At 47.9% G+C, this 23226-nt stretch overlaps 1 protein-coding gene across 1 annotated transcript; it reads left to right on the forward strand.

Moving 5' to 3' along the window:
• Positions 1 to 256: 256 nt before the first annotated feature.
• LOC119445690 (uncharacterized) lies at positions 257 to 12514 on the forward strand. The gene is made up of 3 exons (XM_037709972.2): positions 257 to 490; positions 7239 to 7315; positions 11633 to 12514. Exons 1-3 carry the CDS (start codon positions 439 to 441, stop codon positions 12242 to 12244), a joined length of 741 nt encoding a protein of 246 aa, XP_037565900.1. The 5' UTR covers positions 257 to 438; the 3' UTR covers positions 12245 to 12514.
• The last annotated feature ends 10712 nt before the right edge of the window (positions 12515 to 23226 follow it).

Below are 23226 nucleotides of genomic sequence, written 5' to 3' on the forward strand. Positions count from 1 at the left end.
GTGACCTGGCATGTGTCGGCACTGCGAGAGCGCCATGTTAGATTGCATGGTGACAAGGAACGGGATTTGTCCTCCATTGTTCTGCGCTGACGTATGGCACACGCACCATCTGTGGAAGCAACAAATTTAGCTCAGGCAACCTCACGAAAGGCTAGATTTATTAAACTGGCTGTCATAAAAAAAGGAAGCAAAAACGATCGGGCTGGTTGCCAAGTAAGGCGGATGGTTCCTTGCACACAGGTGCGTGGCATGCGCGCACGAGGTTTGCGGGCGACTCCCGTATGGTGAAAATTCTACGAACTGTAAATGTTGCCAGGTGTCTCTGCATGAACTTATAAACCTCACAGAGTCCGAGTGATTACGTCCACTCTGTTTTTGATAGGTCCAATCTGCGTTTCAGCCAGCGAGTTCAGTTCTAGTAAGAGCTTCGAATAAAATATGCCGGTTCGCGCAGTGCTGCTTACCGCATGCTTTGCTGCTGTAGGATGGGGTGAGTGTGGCAACACCTTTTCTGCAAATCGCGTTGCAAAAAAATTTTCCGATCTTTGGCGCATTTTTTTATACTGATAAAAAATGCTTGCCTTGAATATGTGCATGAAATGCTCTTTTGGTGGAAATTCAGAAGCGCTACGGCCCAATATTTTTACTTAGAGATTCAACGTGGCTCGGTAGGTGACAACAGAGTCAGGGTTTCAAAGTCATATGCGCTTATATCTTTTTTGCTCCGTAGGATTGGAAGTTCCTAATAAAGAGGTCACTATAGAATGGAGTCTACATATACCTGTTGTCCCAGGTGATGGAGCCAAGCTTTAAAAATACGCAAACGGCCACATAGCTGGACAGAACCTAGGTAATGTTGTTGACCGTCGCTTGGAGATACTCAGAATCGGCGGCAAATAGCATTACCTTGGGTTACGTGGCATTTGCATATTATAATGTTTAGGTCAAAGTACGTGAGACAATCGGTGTACATGGTGTCCCAGCCAACGTCAACTAATTTGTCCAAAAAATTAAACTGGCATGATAGCTGGTGATAAGACCCTGCGGTGATCTGTAGCTGGTGATCCAGCATAATGATTCTGCACTGATTACTCATGCAATTAAAAATATTATTTTGATTGCAATTATGTGTACACTCAAGGAGAATTTCTGCCGTCGTAGTCGCCGTCGCCGTGAGGTTCCGTATAACGTCTACGGGCGATAAGATTGTGAGTGAAAGCACGCGATGGTGAGCCGGCCATCGCGGCTCGCGCACACAAGGGCGGGAAGCGGGATGGCAGCGCGCAGTCTTCAGTCGCGTACAACGCTCCGGAGGGAGGGTAGGGAGATGGAGAGGCCACGCTTTACTGTTGCAGAGCGCTCTCGCCGGGCCGGAAGGATCTCGAAGAGGTGGGAAAGGGGGGGGGGCGTCGTGCGCCGCAAGTGTCCGCCACCGCGGTTGTATCTTGAAAGCCATCTGTGGCGGGGGCAGAGTGCACCCTCCCTGTGTTTTCGCGGCAGAGGTCGCGCTCATGCGAGCGCTGGCACGATGCTCATTTCTCTCGCTGATGCTGCTGCGATGACTTACTCCAGCGTTTTGACAGCGAGTTTCCGCGGTCATGTAGCGAGAAGCGTTTATGTCTGCTTGTGCGCGCGTGCCACCCTGCTTGTTCTTTAGTTAGTGTGCCTGTGTTTACAAGTTTATACGGCCGATAAAACTACTATCCTTACTTTGTATAGCTCTCCGCGAATTTGCTTTCGTATTCGATGCTTCGCCTGTCAGGCGAAACTGGGACTGTAATTTTAACTGGGATTCATAGCGCTAAAACGACACAAGGTTGTGTATCGCCACAGGAATAAGATAACGAGGGAAATTGTCGAAGCAGCAGAGATAGCTAGAGGATGTGATGATTGTGTTATCACGCCGTCTATTCTTTTATCCAAGAAAGAGCTTGCACTTTTGGCATAGTAGCTACATGACTGTTTTTTTTTCCTTTTCTTCTTTCCTTCAGTGCGTCTTTTGCAGTGCCTTTCCCAGTGAGTATATATATGCTTACCAACTGCAATAAAGCAATTGTTGAAAGTTAGCGCTCATCCCGTTTTCTTCCTCGTCCTTGTGTCATTTTAGCGCTATGAATCCCAGTTAAAATTACAATGACCTACCAACACGCCCAAACTTCTTCCCTGCGAAACTGTGACTTGTTTTCTGAAAAAATTATTAGTTTTCGAATTCACAGCATGACTTCCAGATGCAAATGTGTTATTGTGTTCTAAAATAACCGAATTTGATAATGCTCAAGTATACGTTACGAACAATTATTCTATTCTTCTCGAATTTTTCTGACAATTGCTCACACAAAATGCCACGGCTGCGGTAAAAGACTGATGACCCAACAGCGTACGTCCTGTATTCATACATTATACTAACGCTTTTCTAACGACTATGCTAAACTTGTCTTCGACACCGTGTATGCTTGTATACACACACAAACACACACACACACACATATATATATATATATATATATATATATATATATATATATATGTACGCTCGTGAAAGACAAGGAAGAAGCGCACGTGGGAGATCAAGAGAAGAGGTAAAAGTGGCGGCCAGATTCATTATGTTTGATTAAACGGAATGTTACATTTTGGCACCGTCGCAGTTTTGAACAATTTGGGTGTCATTCACCATCGCCCGACATGAAGATGGTCGTCTACTGGTGAGGAACTACCAGGAAGATGGAGACAATGCCGTCGAGTTACCTGAAATGGTCAGCACACTGAACTTCTTGGCCTTCTTAGCCGATAGAGCCAATTCATCGCTTCAGGATCTCGAATTCATTGGCTCAGTCATAGTACATATGCGTGTGACTGACTTTGAACGCTAGATTGACAGTTCGAGTAGACCAACCGTGGTTAAAAGCGAAACTAAAGTTGCCGACCATCTCATACAAAACCTTTTGAAAAATCAGCAACAGCAAGCGCAGCGACGGCGAGAGCTTCTGACCATATTGTCATTAACCCTCCTATCAAGAAAGCAGGCGGTGAAAACACGTATAAAGCCCGAACCTTTTGATGGTACATCGTCAAGCCCATCAACGTGGCTTTACGTTTATGAATATACTTGTTCGCAGAACAATTGGACCATGGACTGTGACCGCATCTATAATATGAACCATTTCCTTTTAGGGAATGCGAAGAAGTGGTTCGAGTTGGCGCGTACCCATCAACACATATGTACCATGGGTTAAATGGCGAGCTAGCTTTCTGCGAGACTTCGCTTTGAATCTAATAGAATGCTGGGGAAAGGCTATTGCATACAAGCAGCGAGAAGGATCGGTTATCAACTACTTTTACGAGAAACGTTTGCTTCTGCAACGCGCCGACCCCGACCTGCTGGAATCATCTATCGTGCTATTGGTTATTCTGGGCATGACAAAGGATTATCAGCGTCTAATCATGATGAAACAACCTGCCACATTGGGTGAACTCCTACAGTCACTGAAAGGCGTTCCCGACGACCTTTTACTAACCAATGACCAAGAGAGCAGCATCAGTAGCCGAAGCTCTACCATCGGATCCCCGGAAGACCAGGCGTCCTATGGCCAAAGCACTATAGTGAATTATGCAGAAATTGACTCAGTCAAAGAGAGGTGTCCATACCCTAAACAAATAAAAGAACTGATTAGCCGGGATTTTTCCTTCTCGTTCGAGACACCGATAAGAAGCGTCTACTTGGCGAACTCTGCGGCAGGCCTACTGTACGCACACAAGAGCGTCATTGGAATCATCATTGAATTATTAATTCACACTGGAGCATCAGTTAGCATAGTTATTTCGCTACTGATTCCACAATATCAAATATTCAGTGGTAAGGTTGTCAAAGTACACAGTTACGATTGAAGTTCTCCAGTGATAGACAAGTGGGCACGCGTGTGTGTGGAGTGAATATCTCGAAACTGGTGTCATCCTAAGAATTAATTCCAAGTGGATCCGCCTTGAGAACTCCACGGCTACAATTTGTAAAGAGCAATATGGGCCATCAGGTAATTAGGTAAAAACTTAGTGAATTTTTAGTAATTAGTCAATTATGCATTTCAATTTGTTGTGCAAGTATTGTGCGCCTCTTCGAGTAGACCAGTTCTTTAACTAGAATGGGAATATCTGCCACATGCGCCCTACATAAATTTTGAATGTGTTCGCTGAAACACCCTGTATATATATATATATATATATATATATATATATATATATATATATGAGCAGCACAACTTCGCGGTTATCTGAGGTTTATTTACCCAACAGTTTCAGTTGGTAGACCGACATCTGTATTATATATATATATATATATATATATATATATATATATATATATAATTAGGTGCCGTACATGCAAAGTAGCATCGCCATTGCGATCTCCCATATGCACTGAACAACAAATTCGCCGCTTGCGAAGGCATGACTAATCTATACACGTCCAGGGAGACACAGTAGGCTTACAATTGTTATTGAAGCGAAAGCTTCATTATGCTACCTCGGGCAGCCTTCGGCGGCTCAACAGTTTTCTCCTTGAGAGCTAGAGCACGGCCGCTGGATTAAAAAAAATGACAGCAGATCCACGAGGTGAATGATGATGAGTGGGCGAAGCTCCGGATGGAATCATCGGATCTCCCGCTTAAGGGGACGCTAGCACAAACGCGCTAGAAACGTGCAGTACTCTCTAGTAAGGGGGAGCGGCCACAGCGTCTTACGCAGCCATTTACACATGCCGGAACGTGCACCGCGTTTGCCGACGCCATCACATGACTGCTGAGAGAGTATACCCCCCGTATTCATAAACGCTCCTCGAATTGAACTTGACTTGCCACCGCTTTGGGCAGCGCGTTCGAAACGCGTTGAAGGTAAGGTGGAGAGGCCACAGCGTCTTACACCAGATTCTTACATGGGCCGTAACGCGCTAGCACAAACGCGTTAGAAACGCGCTAGAAACGCGGCCTTTCGTTAATGTTGGGTATTTATAGCCATCGTGGTGCGTTTGTCCATGTCCGCTTCGTGGCGTAGTGGGCTGACGCCGCGCGCTCGGAAGCGAGGGGTCCCTGGTTCGATTCCGCGCTACGGACACAACTTCGGAATTTTTTTCTCAGACTGGTTACACACTACTACTACTACTACTACGACGGGGACGGAACGGGTGCCGCTATAAAGAGCTTCGCCCCTAAAAAGATGCGGCCTGCCGCGTGCATCGAAAACGGTGTGATCCGCCGTGGCGCCACACGTCGGGCGCTGTTGTCTGGCAGCGGCATAGCAAATGCGCCAGGAACGCGCTTGAAACGCCGTCGCGCGTGCTAGCCGACGGCGCGTTCCATCGCCGATGACTAGCGCCGTTCGAAAAAAAAATGTCACAGTTTCGCCCTAAGGGCGAAGCAATGAATGCGATAGCAACACAGCAATGTCATACGAAGTAAGGTGAGCGGCTTTGGTAGCAACAACACGCAGAACTGTTGTCGACGCCATCGGCGTTTTGCCCGCGTTAGCTCAAAATGCGTGCGGCGTTGGTGACTGTTGCTGGAGCCTCTGATATAAATAGGCACTTGGTGCCGCAGCTAAACGTCGCCTCCCTTCCCTCCCCCTCCCCCACGGCCTCTCGCGCGTCCGAAGAAGGCGCGTTTGCTCTACATATATGGTGATTGTAAAGGAGAAAAGAGACGCCTACTTCTGCAGCCCTTAAGCGAGCACGGCGCAGAACGCGCGTTTGTTCTTTGCCGTGCGTTCACTCCCCGTGAAAGACGCGCCCCTCGCGCCCTTTTACTCGCACATACAGCGTTCGGCGCGCGGCGACGATTTCATCTCCAAATGACGTCATACGGAACCTCACGGCGACGGCGACGGCGACGGCGACGCCGACGGCGACGGCGAACGGCCGACAATGCAACTACGGCTGTCACATTCGGTCCTATTGCAACGCGCCCGACGCGGCAGGCCGCACCTTTTTTTTATCCAGCGGCCGTGCTACACCTTTTTATTGCGATAGCAATTATATGGACACTCAAAAGCAGATTTCTGCCGTCGGCGTCGCCGTCGCCGTGAGGTTCCGTATGACGTCAATGGAGATGAAATCGTCGCCGCGCGCCGCCGAACGCTGTATGTGCGAGTGAAAGGGCGCGAGGGACGCGCGCTTTCACGGGGAGTAACGCACGGCGGAGAACAAACGCGCGTTCTGCGCCGTGCTCCCTTAAGGGCTGCAGAAGTAGGCGTCTCTTTCCTCCTTTACAATCACCATATATGTAGAGCAAACGCGCCTTCTTCCGACGCGCGAGAGGCCGTGGGGGAGGGGGGGGGGAGGGGGAGGGAAGGGAGGCGACGTTTAGCTGTGGCACCAAGTGGCTATTTATATCAGAGGCTCCGGCAACAGTCACCAACGCCGCACGCATTTTGAGCGAACGCGGGCAAAACGCCGACGGCGTCGACAACAGTTCTGCGTGTTGCCGGTGCTGCTGCATGTCCAAGTTTATACAGCTGATAAAGCTAATATCATTACTCCGTATAGCTCTCTACAAATTTGCTATCGCAATTGATGCTTCGCCTTTCAGGTGAAACTGCGACAACTTTTTTTTTATCAAGTGGCCGTGGCTAGAGACAGCATTGAGGAGCGTTTATAGTCCGTTGGCACACGGGCGAGCATCATCAGACGCCGGGAGCTTCGGATTGCATTGGCCGTGCGTCCGGATACGTTGGCGGCGCCAGTACGTCGAAACATCGGTCGAACTATAGCCGCTGTTGTTCTCGCCAACGTGACATAACGTGTGCGCGCGTTCACACTACGTCGGACTACATTTAGGCCTTTACGGAGCCCTGAAATTAGACATTGCCGCCGTTGCCCGAGTATAGTTGGGCCCGGCTGCGAGTTGCAACCAAGTCTCACTACTTTACTGATCACCACAGCGTCTTCATAGGCATAAAAAATTATTAATAACCAGTTTATTCATTGCAAACATGTCTGTATATCATTTGGAAACCACACCTCGGCCACATCTAGAGAATGGGCCTTGCCAGGGCAGTGAAGCTCTCTCTATCAACCAGGGTTAACCAAAGCTGAACCACAGCAATCTGTTGTTGTTTCAAGCACGCAAGCTTTCATTTATTTAATGGTGATGAATGATCGTATAGCCTGGAATTGTCGCTGTGGAGCACTATCTGAACAATTAGGCAGTTAGAAGTTTTCCTGATTAACTAATTACGGCTCTCATGAAACGCAGGGTTCCCTCCCATGTGGCAACAGGCACGAGGGCCACTTGGATTCTTTGGGCCTCCTGGGCTTCTTGAAATGCCACTGGTAGGGGGCTTTCTAGCTAAATTACGCTCAACACGTTACGATTACGAGTATTTTTATTGAAAACTCATTATTTATATCTTTCAAAACTATTTGTCAACTGAGTACGTAGAAAAAAATGGTATTATTTGCAGAATGGTAAGGCGCGGGGGTTTCAACGAAACACGCGATTTGGAAAGTATATGGAACTGTGATTTCAACTATCAGCGAAATGGAGGTCCTAAAATCACGACGGAATAAAGCAAATACGGGCGACCAACCACATAGAACTCGATTTTTTTCGCCATGATCGACGGATAGAACGAAATTATTACAATATACATCACAGAAACGCTACATTATACCGGCCTTTCATTTAATTCGAGATTTTTTATTACTAATTAATTAATTAATTCGGATAACGATGTTCTCAGCCTTATGGCGATATATTATGGGTGCACATAATTATTACAATTTACCTTATACTCCTGCAGGAGTTCAAGTAATACTCATTAGGTGAAAAACAAAACATAACTTGTTATAACTGTTACAGCAAGGAAATGGCGTCAAGAGGTTCAAGAAATGCCGAAGTGCTGATTTTATCCAAGAAAATACCTTTATCGCCAGCGATAGCGAGAGCCTCTCACAGCAGACTTACATTCTGCAATGACTCTAGGAAAAAAAACTATTTCAACGGTTATTTCGCACTATCAGAGCGGCAGTAAACAACTCTGCAGGTTCAGGGAATTCTGATCAGCCCTAGTAACAAAATAGTTAGTGATTAATTTTTAAGTGGTAGTGTGTAATTGGGAAATTCATTAGTCTTTTGTGGGTGGTTCTATGGTTGTATATAAAAGCGAGGAACGATCAGAAAATATAAAGAACACGGCGAGCGAATAAGAATAGCAAAGTTTTGTGTTGTTTTGTCCGCTTAGTCCGCCTAATTAAACGTTTATAAGCTAAGCATTTTATCTCTGGTATAGCAGTTTCTACGAGTGAGTTACGCGTGAGGGCTCACATAGTTTTGCTAGATGTGACACATGCATTTCTCATGCATCGGCATCTCAAAATGACCCTGGAGAATCTGCCCCACCAAGGTACCTAAAATCTACTACTTTCGGAAGTACGTCGTCGTCAGTTGTACTATGAAAATTCAAATTCATTTAGGTGCGCGTGAACTTCTTTCACGCGCTTTTAGTTATCCCTACGTGGATGAATGCGAAAGCACTGCGACTCATGACAAGGCGACTACCACCAAAGATCGAGGGCTAGACTCTCAACAAAGCTCGTGAGTTCGAGTACCTTAATTAACTTCGCCTTAATTAACACCAAAGGTTGTGGGTTCAACACCCACCAAAGGTCGAGGTTCAAAGGATTTTACTTCATCTTAATTAACCGTATCTTAATTAACACCAAAGATCATGGGTGCGACTTCCACCAATGGTCGTGCGTTCGAATGCCGTATTGAAGTCTATTTTAATTAAACCTGTACCTGAATGAACTGTACCCTTATTAACTGTGACTTAATTAAGAGCAAACTAATTAATAGCAAACGTCGTGGTTTCAAGTGCCTTTATTAACTGCCTTAGTTAAGCTTGCCTTAATTTGGTTTACCTTAATTGACGTCCTCAACTGCCTCGATTGCCTCCCTTGGGCTTCCTTGACTGTTTGACCGTCGTGGTTACGCCGACGCCGCATTTTCCACCTCATGAGCCATATGATGGTTTCGCATTAACAACAAAAAAACTTGTCTTCTTCTAGACACGCGAATAATTACTCTTTTGTTGAGGTTGCTTTCCATTTGCAAGCTATATGTACAAAAACATTTAAATACTAAAACGTAGTCGTTTTTATATTTAGTAGCTCGGCCACTGAACTGTATAGTAGGTCCTCTACCATGTGGCACAAGTACAACTCGTCAAATTATGATCCATCAGGCAGTGATGCGATAATATGATACGCAAAAAGTATTATTTATATAGGACAGTCACTATGATAAATATTACTTTGTTGTTTTGTTTGCCATTGCAAATTGCAAACACACAACGTTAATGTTCAGTAAATTTTACTTTCTATAACCTGAGGCCCTGGATTGCCCAATCATATTGAGTATAGAATGAAAATAAAATTTGGTAGTTTTGTTTGTCGAGCTGGCATTCAATATATTGGAATCGAAGGTTCATTGATACCTGTGGCCCTAGACTGTGGGGTTGCCCACTCATATTGAGTGCAGTCTGAAAGCATAATTTTGGTATTTTGGTGTTGCCGCGCCGGCTTTTAATATGTTGGTATACAAGGTTCATTGCTTCATGCGGCCCTAGATTATGTGTTTATTTTCTTCTTTCAGAACCGCTACGGTACGCAAGCGAAGACTGTTTTGCAGTGGAAGTGTTGACGGATCTCAGCTGCAGTTCGAAAATTGGCACATACCACGCTGGCTCTTTGTTCTTTGTTGCGAAAGCGTCAAACGGCTCATTGAACAAATAATCGGGCTTCCGTCACATGTAGCCACGAAACGGCACCTAAATTCCTATTTGCTTTGACCGCAAGGCATGAGCGCGCCAGGTGCTGCGTTAGGGGAGAGGGCATCGTCGTGACGCCAAATCACTCTTGCTCTCGTTCTCCAAAGACTGTGTTATGCGCTCGTTCCTTGCCCTCGCGAGCTTTCGCCTGCGTTCTAACTGCGCCTCGGTAAGGCCAAATAAAACCTACCAAGCATCTCAACCCGCTCACTTGCCCGCGAGAAGTTCTCGAAGTACCGCTCGGCGCCGTTTATTTGGATACTAAGGCTTTCACATTGCAAACTCATCAGAAGTGTTTAGGTGTGCTCGCAGTTTTTTACCGTGTAAACGCAGTGAAGTAAAGGGAAAATAAAAGACAGCTGGAAAACTGTTTAGCCATTCCACAAAGTGAACTTTTGCCCCGTTGGTCATCCAATAGAGAATTAGTTACAATGTAAGGTATCTCGCTGTGGCTGCTCCATGCGTATTCTGCGACGTAACTGAAAATTAGGTAATAGAAAGAGTATTAACCGTAATGTATTTTAAAGTGATGGAGGAAACGCAAGCCACGCATTGAGTACTGCTGCTAAAAGAGCGCTCTTGCGGCATTTTGAAAGAAACTAAATTAAATTAAACGTTGCCGAAAGCATCCAACGAGTGTGAAGCCTATGAATATTCCAAGCGTCACGCAACGACGAAAAACAGCGGGAAGTAGTGTCCGGTATTCGTGTATATCCGGTGTCCCTGAGAATTTCCTATGTAATAATCACTTATAGTTATTAAGGGCAATGATCAATACATATTGTAGTTATCCATTCAACATACATGTGGTACTGATACAAGTTTCACTATGCGTGTGACTGGACGAGGTTCCGCTGCTTTAGCACGGCTTAGAAAAAATACCAGTCGGGTTGTACTAGGTAAGAGCTTGCCAAAATTACAATTTTTTTCTATAAGGCAGCGCACGCAAAAGTCCTCCACTGACTGATCGTAGCTACACGCCGTTTGCATAGCTCTGGTGTACTCTGCTGTTTGGTTGGGAGGGCTAGCAGCAATGTTAGCGGTTGCGAAAATGCGATTTTCTCTGGGATCATATTTTACAAGTGGTGCAGTATCGTTCCAGCACCAGAATGTATACGCCATGAACGCGTATAAGTGTTGAACAAATCAGCACGATAATATACAGATCTGGTTTGACCTACCCTAACATGACCTTTCAGCGCCAACTTTCTTTCTTAAAGCAAAAGTTGTGAAATAAAACTTTTTTCCTTTCATGCATTCAGAGTAGATTTTACAATTTGCGCAAATCAAAGGCACATGGAAAGTTTGCGCCCATAAACGCTGCAGATTATGTCCTATGTCATATGGCGTGTTTTGGCGCTGGAAATGCGGTGTACCGCTATACTGTTGCAATGCTAATCGTATTAAAGTAGACATTCATTGTAAGACTGGTACTGTCATAGTTCTCTTGATTATGGTAAAGTTAGAGCGATGGTAAGAGGCAAATTACAGCATTGTATGCCCTAAGAAGATATTTGAACTCCATATTAGCGTATTAGCTTTAAAATACATAATAACAATATGTACATGAAGTGAGCTCACATTGTAAACAGCATATCGAGAATTTGTTTTCGGTCGTTGATGAAAAATTATTTTTCGCATAATAGAGTCAGATTTGTATGTAACAGTAAGTCGAAAGAGCTGTTTTTGCTTGTACTAAATGGTAATCACCTTTACCTCACAGCCACCTGGCTTCATAATAGAGTCAGATTTGTATGTAATAGTAACTCGAAAGTGCTGTTTTTGCTTGTACTAAATGGCAATCACCTTTATCTCACAGCCACCTGGCCTCTGGAATATCTTTCACGGTGGCGGTCCGCCCGGACATCACCACCGACCGCACAATCCACCACCTCCTCGCCCACCCCATCCGGAACCAGAAGCGACGACGTCTGCCACAGCAGATGAAGACAGTTCGTCTGTAACGGATGCTTCGACACCTTTACCGAGCACATTGCCGCCCAGCGAACAGGCCACAACCGTCGCCAATGCAGTAACGGACGACGTCACATCAGAGAGAACCACTGAGATGCAAGCAGACGTCTCGACATCGGTAGCCCCAGCGGAATCACCTACAAGTGGGAACTATTCTGAAGATGGGACAGGAACCACTGATGTAGCGTCAGGGACGACAAGACAGATTGACACAAGTGAGCTTCCAACAGAGGGCACAGCAGAGACACCCACGAGTGACGCCACCTCGGAGAGTGCACCAGTACAGAAAACAGATGCAGCTACAAATACTGACTCAACAGGCACTGATACTATAGGGGCTGGTGCGTCCACGGAAGCCGCGGGCGAAGTGTCTACATCTGCAGAAACCAGTCCAGGAGGTAGCGAAACTCCCTCAGTGACCAATACCACAAGTGACACCTCTGCCACGAGCATTTGATGCCAGAAACGGTCATTTAAGCACAGGAGTGGTAAGGAACAAATAAAGAATCATAGTGCTGTGCTTTCTTATTTTAAGGGACTGCGTTAGTTTCCTTGAAAACACTGTAAATTTTGTTTTGTAAGTTGCAATGGAAAATGCCTTTTCGGCTGCAAATAAATGAGAACTTTGTGTTTCTATAACTTATGTGGCTGAAGGGCTACTTCTGTTCTGTATCAGATCTGAAACCTAAGTTTTGCAAACAATTACTCCTGAGCTCCCTTCCGCAATATTGCTTTCTCCATTGTCTTTCTACGACAGAAAACCTGAAGCTCACAAATCATATATGGGATTTTGCAGACATTCTTCGTCTACTAAAACTAGCTTAAGTAGCCGTGGAAAATGTCACCATATACAAATCATGCAAAATAAATGGAACTTTCATAATGGGACAAAGTTAGTGTAGCCATTTTTCAGCGAAGCTGTTGAAGGCTCACTCCTCTGTGGGCGCGTCCGCATCTAAAAAAACTGTCATTGGCCGTAAGCGTCACGGGCGAGTGAAAGCGCCTGCGGGCGAGGGACGCACGCTTTCACGGGGAGCGAACGCACGGCAAACAGCAAACGCGACTTCCCAGTGGAAGCTAGGGGAGTGGTGGGCGAGGAAGGAAGCGAGGCACCCTAGACTCTCCCACTGCGGCGCATGCGCGCAGCCCTGCCGGCCTCTGCCACATGTGCCGCACTCTTTCTTGGCTCTCGCCCGCCTCTCCCTCAACGGCGTTCAGCCATTCCGTCACGTAGACATCACGCTAGCGCTCTTTTTAGTTGCCCTTACGACTCGCCATGGCCCTTCCGCGTGCCGTTCGTTCGGAGGAACAACGCAACAAGTGACGGGGAACTGGCAACTCAATCTGCCTAGCGAAAGGATGACAGCGGGAAGGCAGCGCGGGAGGGCGGAGTTGCGGCTTCTGCGCTGCGAGCAACTTGTACTTTGCGTGGCTCCGGGCGGTCGCGCGCACCATATCTTGAAAGAGATCTGCAACACGGCTCCAACATTTGTATGAGCTATGCTTTCGGCGCTCAGTTTCCGTTGACGCGATAGACCGCATAAACCTTCGCCCGTTTCTGCTGGCGCGCTTGCTCACGCCAGCGTTTTGACAGTGATTGTTTTTGGCCACGCAAACAATGCGCAGAACTGTTGTCGACAGCGGCGGCGTTTTGCTCGCGTTAGCACCAAACGCGCGCGGTGTTGGTGACCTGTTTATGAACAAGGTGCCAACTTCTGCCGTAGAACCTATGATGGTGTACCTTAGCGACCATAAGGCCATGATCACTGTGGTAAATAAATAAATGAAAACCACCGGATCATATATATTTCTCATTCTTTAATAGTTCAAATAACCAATTACACCATCACATCTTAACAGTCATAATTGGAAATACATAATTCCCGCTATAGTAGAGCTTCACTGGTCTTCCATCTCCACCCCAGTGGAAAAGTTGACAGTTTTTTCCACCCTTCTACCACGCTATAATAATATGGCCTGAAAGTGAATCAGGCACACTGAGACGGCGCCGGCCATAACGAAGTCATGATGCACGATGCGGAGTCAAAGCTGAAGCATAGCCTATCCATAGTGGTAGGACAGCAATAATAATTGTAGTCTTCATTGTCTGTGTTAATTGAGTGTGTCGTTATAACTAGTTTACAACTGAGGAATTAACGAGCTCTAATTAGGGAGTTAAAAGCCTTTCTCTCTGATATCTTGTTGGACACTCAAATCAAAGTGCACTGACAAATTAAGCATGTGTTCTTGTGCATAATAAAGGTGAAAAAAAACGTATTTTAAATATCTGTTTTGGTTTTCAGAGGGAAGTCCGAAGAAAAATACAAAATGTATTCTGAATTGGGATTCGTAAAACAAAATTCTGACGGTTTTTCATTGACAGTTTTCTATTGTCAGAGAGAACTCAGAGAATAGATTAGAAGACTATCTATTGACTCTGTCTTTCAATTCTCAAAAGCAAATTAATATCGAGATTTTATAATTCTGGTTGAGTTTATCGAAGATTATGGTGGACAAGACCGTTTGCAACTCGATAAGCAAATTGAATAGACAAGAAAAAATTGTGCCTATCTCAGGCACTGTCGGAATCGACCTTATTGGAAACATTTTGCAGGTACCTGCCTATCTTGTGGGGAGCGAGGTGCCTTCCTGCGCCTCGTTACCTGGCTTTAGCATTGTGCTTAGCTCGATCTCCGAGAACCGCCTCCGTAACGGCAACATGGTGGACACGGCTAGTGCTCCGGAGCTAATTTCCCGCGCAAACTGTGCTTCTCCCTCCCGGGTTGACTCGCCACGCGAGGAAACGTAATTGTTCTCTTCCGCCATAGCGCATTTGTCTGTTGTGGAGTGGAGGAGCGTCGTGCCCTTTCCTGACCGTAGGGTTAGCCTTGTGGAAACCTATCTCCACATAACTGGCGCCCAACTTGGTTTCGTCATGTCATCAGAGCCGGCCGCTTCATGGCCCTCGTTCCTGTTAGACCCCCTGTCTACGGACTTGTCCTTCGAAGTGAACGACACCGATAGCACGAAGTAGATTCGCCTTTGCGACCCTCTGTTTTCGGCCACCGGCAGCGATATCCCTTCCTTAAAGCGCCCTCGGTGACGTCGACCGCTCGGATGTGTACCCTAGACCTAGAGCCACGCCAGTTACGGGTTTTCTCAACTGTTTGAGCCACGCGCGGAGCAGGTGCCTACTGGCCTCTCCGGCGTGCTGTCTCCGCTCGCTGGCCTCTCTTTGTCCCGAGCGCAGTGGTGTTCAACGTGCCGCATCGGAACAACCCTGCTTAGATGCCGGCACGAATACACTCGACGTCCTCGCTTTGCTCCGAGCGTCGTTCACTCCGCTATGTGCCGCGCCGAAGCTACGCCGCTCTGCGGGTTCGTTCGCGGGCCCTTCCCTGCCCCGAGCAAAGGCTAGTGTCGCACCGGGGCCACCCTGCTTAGGTGCTGGCACAGACTCGCTCGCTGGCCTCTCTTTGTCCGGAGTGCAGTTGGATGTTCGGTGCGCCGCAGCTGAACCCCCCTGCCTCGCTGTTGGTGAGAAATCGCTCGCTGGCCGCTCCTTGTCCTGAGCGCACCAGGAAGGCAATATCGAGGGCGAGCCACCCCCGCTCTGCCGACAAATTATTTATTATTATTTATTTATTTACAGAATACCTTCCGAAACCTTCCGAATACCTTCCGACTACCGAAATTCGCCGCGTTTTCCGACTACCGCTTGCCTCATGCGCAGCTGAGCGACATTTTCGAAGCGCGTGAGTTACCCACTCCCCCGTCGATCCTCTCGTCGGTCGTGCGAGGCCTCAAGCACCTGTCGGAGCAGCAACCCAGCTCTTCTGTTTGCCGTTTACTGACGCGCATTGAGTGCAGTTGGTTCTTTGTGATCTCCGGACGTTTGCTATAGCAAAGGAGTGTCGTTAGGCGTGGAGACGTCAAAGCCGACTGAAGCGCTGGTGCGAGCCATCAGGATACCTCGCACGCTGGGCGTTGACGGGGTAGTGGTACAACCTTGTTATGCGCTACCGAAAAGGGAGTCTAATGCCTTGTCTCGCACCCCGGTTTTGGCGTCTGATCCTTTTCCGCCACTCCCACGAGAATTTGTGCCAAGTCGAGACCGGAGTCTCTAAGTCTCCAATGACTCGAAAGGCGCGAACCCCAGGCGCTCAGTAGAGACCGGAGGCTTTGTCTCCCATGGCTCGAACGGCGCAAATTTACACTCAATAGAGACCGGAGGCTGTGTCTCCAATGGCGCGAAAGGCGCGAAACCCAACGGCGAAGCCATCCCCGGATTTCCAGCCTCGGGAAAGACTCCCGCTGGTATCGTCTTTAGCAGAGAAAAAGCTGCTAAAGGCTCAGTACAGTGATCCATTTTGTAAATAAAAGTCGGTGACAGGCTCAAAGAGCCAATCTCCCAAGAGGAGCCGGGCGGCAGAACCGTAGGGCGCACACGGACAGCTGGTATTGCTGTTGGCGCTGAGTGTCACGCAGCTGGTATTGCTGCGGGCACGTAGGATACGTCAGATGCTTGACGCCGATGGAGTTCTCCTGCGCCATATCCCATCTGAGGAGACTTTCCAGGAGTCTTTGAAGGTGGTGATGCCACGCAGTCTAAGGAAAGCCACCCTGAGCTATTTATACGACTCGCGGTTGGCCGGACATGCGAGTGGCCTTATGACTTTCCAAAAGTTGTGCCGCTCCGCTATATACCTGGCCAGGCATAAAGGGTGACGCTCTTCACTACGCCCGCTCATGCCGCGTGTACCAATGTGTGATGCTTTGTGCGCGCAAACCCCTCGGGCTCATGCAGCCAATCGACAGCCAGCTGCCCTGGCATGTTGAGGACTGTGACAATATGGGACCCTTTCTCAGAAGCCGGTGAGGCTAGGTATTTCGCCTGGCTGTGACAGATCACTTCAAGAAATGCGTGGAACTTTTTTCCGCTTCAGAAGTTAAAGGCACGCGCAGTCTGGGACAAGTTGACTGAGGTCTTTAACCGCTTCGGCTTTCCTGTGGAGCTGATAACGCACAACGCGTCCTACTTCACGGCCATGGTGTTCGTGGATGCGTGTGCAGCCTTTGGAATTAGGCACCGCAAGACAACCACGTATTACCCACAGGCCAACCCGACAGAGCGGATTAACCAGAACCTCAAGCCCTTGCTCGTGACCTATTCCCAGCAACACAGAAATTGGGATGTCTGTCTTAGCGAGATAGGTTTCTCCTTGCGGTCCATGGTGAACCGCTCGACCGGGTACACGCCCGCTTTCCTTAACTTCGGGAGACAGCGGCCAAACCCCATGGACCACGTTCTGCGGCCTAGCAGGAGGGCGTGCACCACGTAAGCCGGCCTTCTATCCAAGGGCCACGTCTATCCACTCACCGATAGACTTGGCCCTTGACCTGGCCGGTTCCAGCCTGGAAAAGTGCGAGCTGGACAAAAGGCTCAATACAACCAGTCGTATTCTTCAACGCCACTCTTACACTTTCTCCGTTAAAGTCCTCAATAATTTGTTGTAATTTCTCCGCATTGTTACTGAATAGGACAATTTCATCTGCAAACCGAAGATTGCTGAGATGCTCGCCCTGAATCCTGACTGCTGAGCCTTCCCAGTCTAAGAGCTTGAATACTTCTTCTAAGCATGCAGTGAATAGCATTGGAGAGATTGAGTCTCCTTGCCTGACCCCTTACTTGATAGGTATCTTGCTACTTTTCTTGTGTAGAACTAAGGTTGCTGTGCAATCCTTGTATATATTTGCCAAGATATTCACGTATGCCTCCTGTACTCCTTGATTATGCAATGCTTCTATGACTCCTGGTATCTCCACTGAATCAAATGCCTTTTCATAAAAAGTTGTCGCAGTTTCCCCTGAAAGGCGAAGCATCAATTGCGATAGCAAATTTGTAGAGAGCTATACGGAGTAATGATATTAGCTTTATCAGCTGTATAAACTTGGACATGCAGCAGCACCGGCAACACGCAGAACTATTGTCGACGCCGCTCAAAATGCGTGCGGCGTTGGTGACTGTTGCCGGAGCCTCTGATATAAAAAGTTGTCGCAGTTTCACCTGAAAGGCGAAGCATCAATTGCGATAGCAAATTTGTAGAGAGCTATACGGAGTAATGATAGTAGCTTTATCAGCTGTATAAACTTGGACATGCAGCAGCACCGGCAACACGCAGAACTGTTGTCGACGCCGTCGGCGTTTAGCCCGTGTATGCTCAAAATGCGTGCGGCGTTGGTGACTGTTGCTGGAGCCTCTGATATAAATAGGCACTTGGTGCCGCAGCTAAACGTCGCCTCCCTTCCCTCCCCCTCCCCCACGGCCTCTCGCGCGTCTGAAGAAGGCGCGTTTGCTCTACATATATGGTGATTGTAAAGGAGAAAAGAGACGCCTACTTCTGCAGCCCTTAAGCGAGCACGGCGCAGAACGCGCGTTTGTTCTCCGCCGCGCGTTCACTCCCCGTGAAAGACGCGCCCCTCGCGCCCTTTCACTCGCACATGCGACGATTTCATCTCCAAATGACGTCATACGGAACCTCACGGCGACGGCGACGGCGACAGCGACGGCGACGGCGACGGCGACGCCGACGGCAGAAATCTGCTTTTGAGTGTCCATATAATTGCTATCGCAATAATATGGTGATTGTAAAGGAGGAAACAGACGCCTACGTCTGCAGCCCGTAAGGGAGCACGGCACAGAACGCGCGTTTGTTCTCCGCCGTGCGTTCACTCCCCGTGAAAGCGCGCGTCCCTCGCGCCCTCTCACTCGCACATACAGCGTTCGGCGGCGCGCGGCGACGATTTCATCTCCATTGACGTCATACGGAACCTCACGGCGACGGCGACGGCGACGACAACGGCGACGGCGACGCCGACGGCAGAAATCTGCTTTGGAGTGTCCATATAATTGCTATCGCAATAATAGGCACTTGGTGCCGCAGCTAAACGTCGCCTCCCTTCCCTCCCCCTCCCGCCCCCTCCCCCACGGCTTCTCGCGCGTCGGAATTGGCGCTGAGCCGTGCTCCCTCAAGGGCTGCAGAAGATAGCGCCAACCTTTCCCTTTCCCTCAAGAACCACTTATCATCGCGCGTCGGAAGAAGGCGCGTTTGCTCTACATATATGGTGATTGTAAAGGAGGAAAGAGACGCTTACTTCTGCAGCCCTTAAGCGAGCACGGCGCAGAACGCGCGTTTGTTCTCCGCCGTGCGTTCACTCCCCGTTAAAGCGCGCGCCCCTCGCGCCCTTTCACTCGCACATACAGCGTTCGGCGACGATTTCATCTCCATTGACGTCATACGGAACCTCAAGGCGACGGCGACGCCGATGGCAGAAATCTGCTTTTGAGTGTCCATATAATTGCTATCGCAATAATATAAGAAAGCCATATAGAGATGTTGGTTGTACTCCGCAGATTACTCTGTCGAAGATGTGCTTGTCGAGGTTGACGAGCTCCGCGTGCTTCTGATTAAGGAAGGTAACGCATAGAGAAAGAAAAAAAAACTTTTTTTTCTTTCTCTATGGGTAACGTAAGAGTCCAACTGGGAGGCATCGAAAACTGTGGCCTGCCGTTCGTCGGTCATGGGCGTAATAGTATTCCTGAGGCTGACCCTGACCATGCCATGGTTTTCGCGCAGCCGCTCTACGGACGCCATTGAAGCTAGAAGGCTTGGAAGGGCGATGATCGGGGGATTTGGCGCCAAAAGAAATATTACTTAATAAAGATCCGAGCCCTAGACCAAGCACTTTATCTTTTTTATTATAGTACTCGTGCTGTCACTTCTTCCTCTCTTACAGGCCACCGTCTCTGGGCCATGATATTCAAGAACATCGACAGAAAACCCAGGTAGGGCGATCCTGGCGGCAGTGCAGGGTCAGGAGCAGTGGCTCATACCCCAGTAAGAGGCGTGACGCGAACATACAACACAGCTTTCGTTTCAATGCGAAACGCACAAATAAAAAAGCCGTAAAACGACATGATATATGACGAGGAGCACGCACTTGCCGTTCATCAACACACATTGCCGCCAATCCCTCGCCGGTGGTCGTTTTCGGATACCTTAATGTAGACATCTCAAAACCGGAAACAAAGCAGTGGTTCACCCTCTTCGTGGACGAATTTGGCTTCGGTTACATCAATATTCCGACTCAACCAACTACAGTACACAGGTCATGCATCGATGTAACTTTCGCCAAGAACATTTCTCAAATAAAAATCGAAAACATCAGGGTATATCTAAGCACCCACAAATCAGTTGTTGCAGTCATTTCAAAGTAATCAATAAAATAAAGCTTTTTGTAAACTGCAATGAAACGTGTGTTTGTGTCATATATCACTTTGAAGAACAATTGAGTAATGAGCGCATATCATGGGATCGGTGTTTGACAAGTTGCCCTATATTAGGTGCAACATTTTGTTACGCAAAACTACAGAAGGCCGGACAATTTGCAATGCATTTACACTGACATACACAGTAGCCCAGATGGTGGACAGCCCCATGCACCAGACAGACCCGTCTTGGTCGTCTGCTCCAGGCAGAATTTCTCTCTTGGGTTGTGGTAACTTCGTAACATTACCCCCGGCGGTAGAAGTTCCGTCTCGGTGCAATTCAAACATTGTCGTTAGAAGGAGGGTGGTATCATTTCACTCTGCTGACGTGAACTATGCCACAGGGAGCGATCGCAGGCAGCGTAGTCGGAGAGACCAGAACAGTCTCGTAGTTGACGTCCGTTCCCTGGTGGACGATCCAGTAAGAAACAATGTACCAAGATAACAACTTCTCGGACAAGCCAACACGACCGAATGGACACCACAGTATATCTAAGGTGCCGGGTGAGAAGCGAACGTCGTGATGCCGGCTGTCATAAAGGCGCTTTTGGGTCACTTGCGAGGCCGGCAGTTTAGAGCGGGCGGTCTGACGCGCGTGATAGGCACAACGATGGTATCACGTGCATATTCGCTAGGCGGCGTGGCAGCAGCCGGAAGTGAGGCGTCCAGTGGTAACGTCATTTCACGGACAAAGAGCATATAAAACGGTGAATAACCAGCGGAATCGTGATCCGATGCATTGTAGGCGAAGGTCAGGTTAGGTAGCACCAGGTCTCAGTCATGGTGGTCAGATGAAACATACATTGAGAGCGTGTCCATGGGGGTGCAATTTAGGCGCCTAGTGAAGCGATTTGTTTGGGGATGGTAGGCAGTGGTCAACTTGTGATGCGTGGAGGAGGAGCGCAAAAGATCGTCGATCACTAGGGACAAAAATGAGCAGCCTCGATTTGTGAGCAATTGGTGAGGGGCGCCTTGGGGTAGAAAAAGATCGTGGAGCAATAAATCGGCAACGTCAGTAGCAGTGCTGGTGGGGAGCGCTCGAGTTATTGCATACCTTGTCGCAGAATCGATAGCTACGGCGACCCACTTGTTGCCGGATCTTGACTCAGGAAAAGGACCGAGAAGGTCTGAACCAACAAGTTAGAATGGTTCGGTCACTGGCAAAGGCACTTTCAGTATGGCCACATTTCACACGATGTTTTACATGCCGGTTCATGGAAGTTCCATAGTATTTCGCGTGCGAACTGGGACAGCTAAGTGTAAACAACGTGCCATTATTTGTAAGCATCGGTGGTGCCTCGCGAAGACTAAAGAGGCAACGGGGCACTAAAACTGAAATCAAGACTATTTCGTTATCCGGTAGTTGACCGTAGCCTCGGCGTGCAGGGCCCTTAGAAGATCGGCCGTCAGCGGTAGCGAACGGCCCGTCGTCTGATTGCGGAGGCAATCTGATTTGTGAACAAACCCAGCACTGCGGCCTCCACATACCCAACAGGTGGACCACCCTGGTTCCACCTTCGACATTCCTCCCTCCCCCTGCTGGTCCTTAGGTGCCCTGGAGATCTTACATTGCCCACTCTATTGTAATGTTAGGCTCGGGCCTGAGACATCTATTTGCCGCTGTTATTGTCGCGTGCTAAATGATCCGATAGGACCAAGTCATACTAGGGACAAAGTGGGTCGTTTCGACCGGGACGCACCAAGAACAAGCTTGGCAGCACCTCCACAGCCCTGTTCTAGATAAAACGTTGGGGGGAACTGCGATCAAAGCTGTGTCCTGTTGTCGCCGCCAAAGTACAATAAATTCCGCAAACTTTTTGTTTACTATAACCGGTTAGAATCCACGCGGCTTCAACCAATAAAATTTCAGCGAACTGCCTGGAGAAACGTGTGAAATGTCACCAAAGTGCAAGTGCCAACTACACCAGGTCAGCATTTTATCAATACGCGTTTAACAAATAAGGACGGTGTATGGGACCAGTGCTGTTTCTAAATACGCTTTGAAGTATTGGCAACACAGTTGTTCTGTGGACAGGACTCAAGCGAACTGGGTACTGATTCCTAGCCGAGTTCATTCAGCAATGAGCGAGAAAATTGTCACAGAAATTAAAGCTTGCATATTGGCAGCAGCCGCTATTGCTAAGTTTAGCGAAAACTGAACCTTAAAAATACATATTTTTCTTGCGAACCGTCTCAAAGTGGAACGCCTTTATTTCGAGCGTGTATTTGAGGGTGCTGGCTTTCATGGAGATTTGCATTTCTTCGTTAAATTTTTTTTATAAGGAGATAGGTTGTACAGTATATTGCCAAATGCTTTTCTGTCTTCCGTCTTTCTTTTTCTCAACTGTACTTCCATTGGTAGTAGTTAAATTTCAGAATTCTTGTTCCACTCCTCTATGAGCCACTGATGGCTTGCCGTATTACGAAAAGAAGTATTGTTCAATCCGCCGTTCCTTAAAGTAATATCTTAGTGTGTGGTTGACGATGGCAGCTATTTAAAAGTTCATCTATGCAGCTAGCTGCAGCTTTGTAAGCTAAGTGGAAGATATGTAAGAAAAACAAATATGCCAGCTTTCGTGCCCCTAAGCACAAAAGTTACAGAGGCACTTAAGTCTCCTATACATGCACCGAATGCTAAAGCATTATGATTCTTCCGCGCGATATCTTCCATTTGGTCATGGGCTCGAATAGGGCAAAGCCAATTTTGCAGGTAGGCCACCCATATTCTGGGGGTGGGCCAAGTGAATTTTGGGAGCGAACCAAGTCATCGTGTTGAGTGTGGGTCAGCTCAATGTGAAACTTGGTCAAAATCGATTTTTCGGGAGTGGGCCAGGTCGGTTGTCATTGACATTAAGACGTGACTTCATCACTTGGTCACGATTGTTTTCGTACGTTTGAATGTTAACACCGGGCGGACTCCGTATTTTCCACTTCATGGGGCATTGCTTTCAGATTAACAGTTGGTTGGACGAGATCTTTCATTAAACACCTCTCGCAAGTTGGGGCTCGTGCTCAGCAATTGTGCACGGGACAGTTTAGTGAGTGCTGTAGTTTAATTGCGTGCTATGCTACGTTGTGTACTATGCGATAGCATTAGAAAATAGACGAAC

The sequence above is a fragment of the Dermacentor silvarum genome, chromosome 3 (genome assembly GCF_013339745.2).
Source record: "Dermacentor silvarum isolate Dsil-2018 chromosome 3, BIME_Dsil_1.4, whole genome shotgun sequence".
NCBI classification, from domain to species: Eukaryota; Metazoa; Arthropoda; class Arachnida; order Ixodida; family Ixodidae; genus Dermacentor; species Dermacentor silvarum.

Bases quoted from the DNA above. Each gene is read 5' to 3' on its own strand.
- LOC119445690 (XM_037709972.2), top strand. From the start codon at position 439: ATGCCGGTTCGCGCAGTGCTGCTTACCGCATGCTTTGCTGCTGTAGGA. The intron at 491-7,238 runs GTGAGTGTGGCA...CATGAAACGCAG, and splicing joins CTTTGCTGCTGTAGGATGGG to GGTTCCCTCCCATGTGGCAA. The intron at 7,316-11,632 runs GTAGGGGGCTTT...TTTATCTCACAG, and splicing joins GGCTTCTTGAAATGCCACTG to CCACCTGGCCTCTGGAATAT.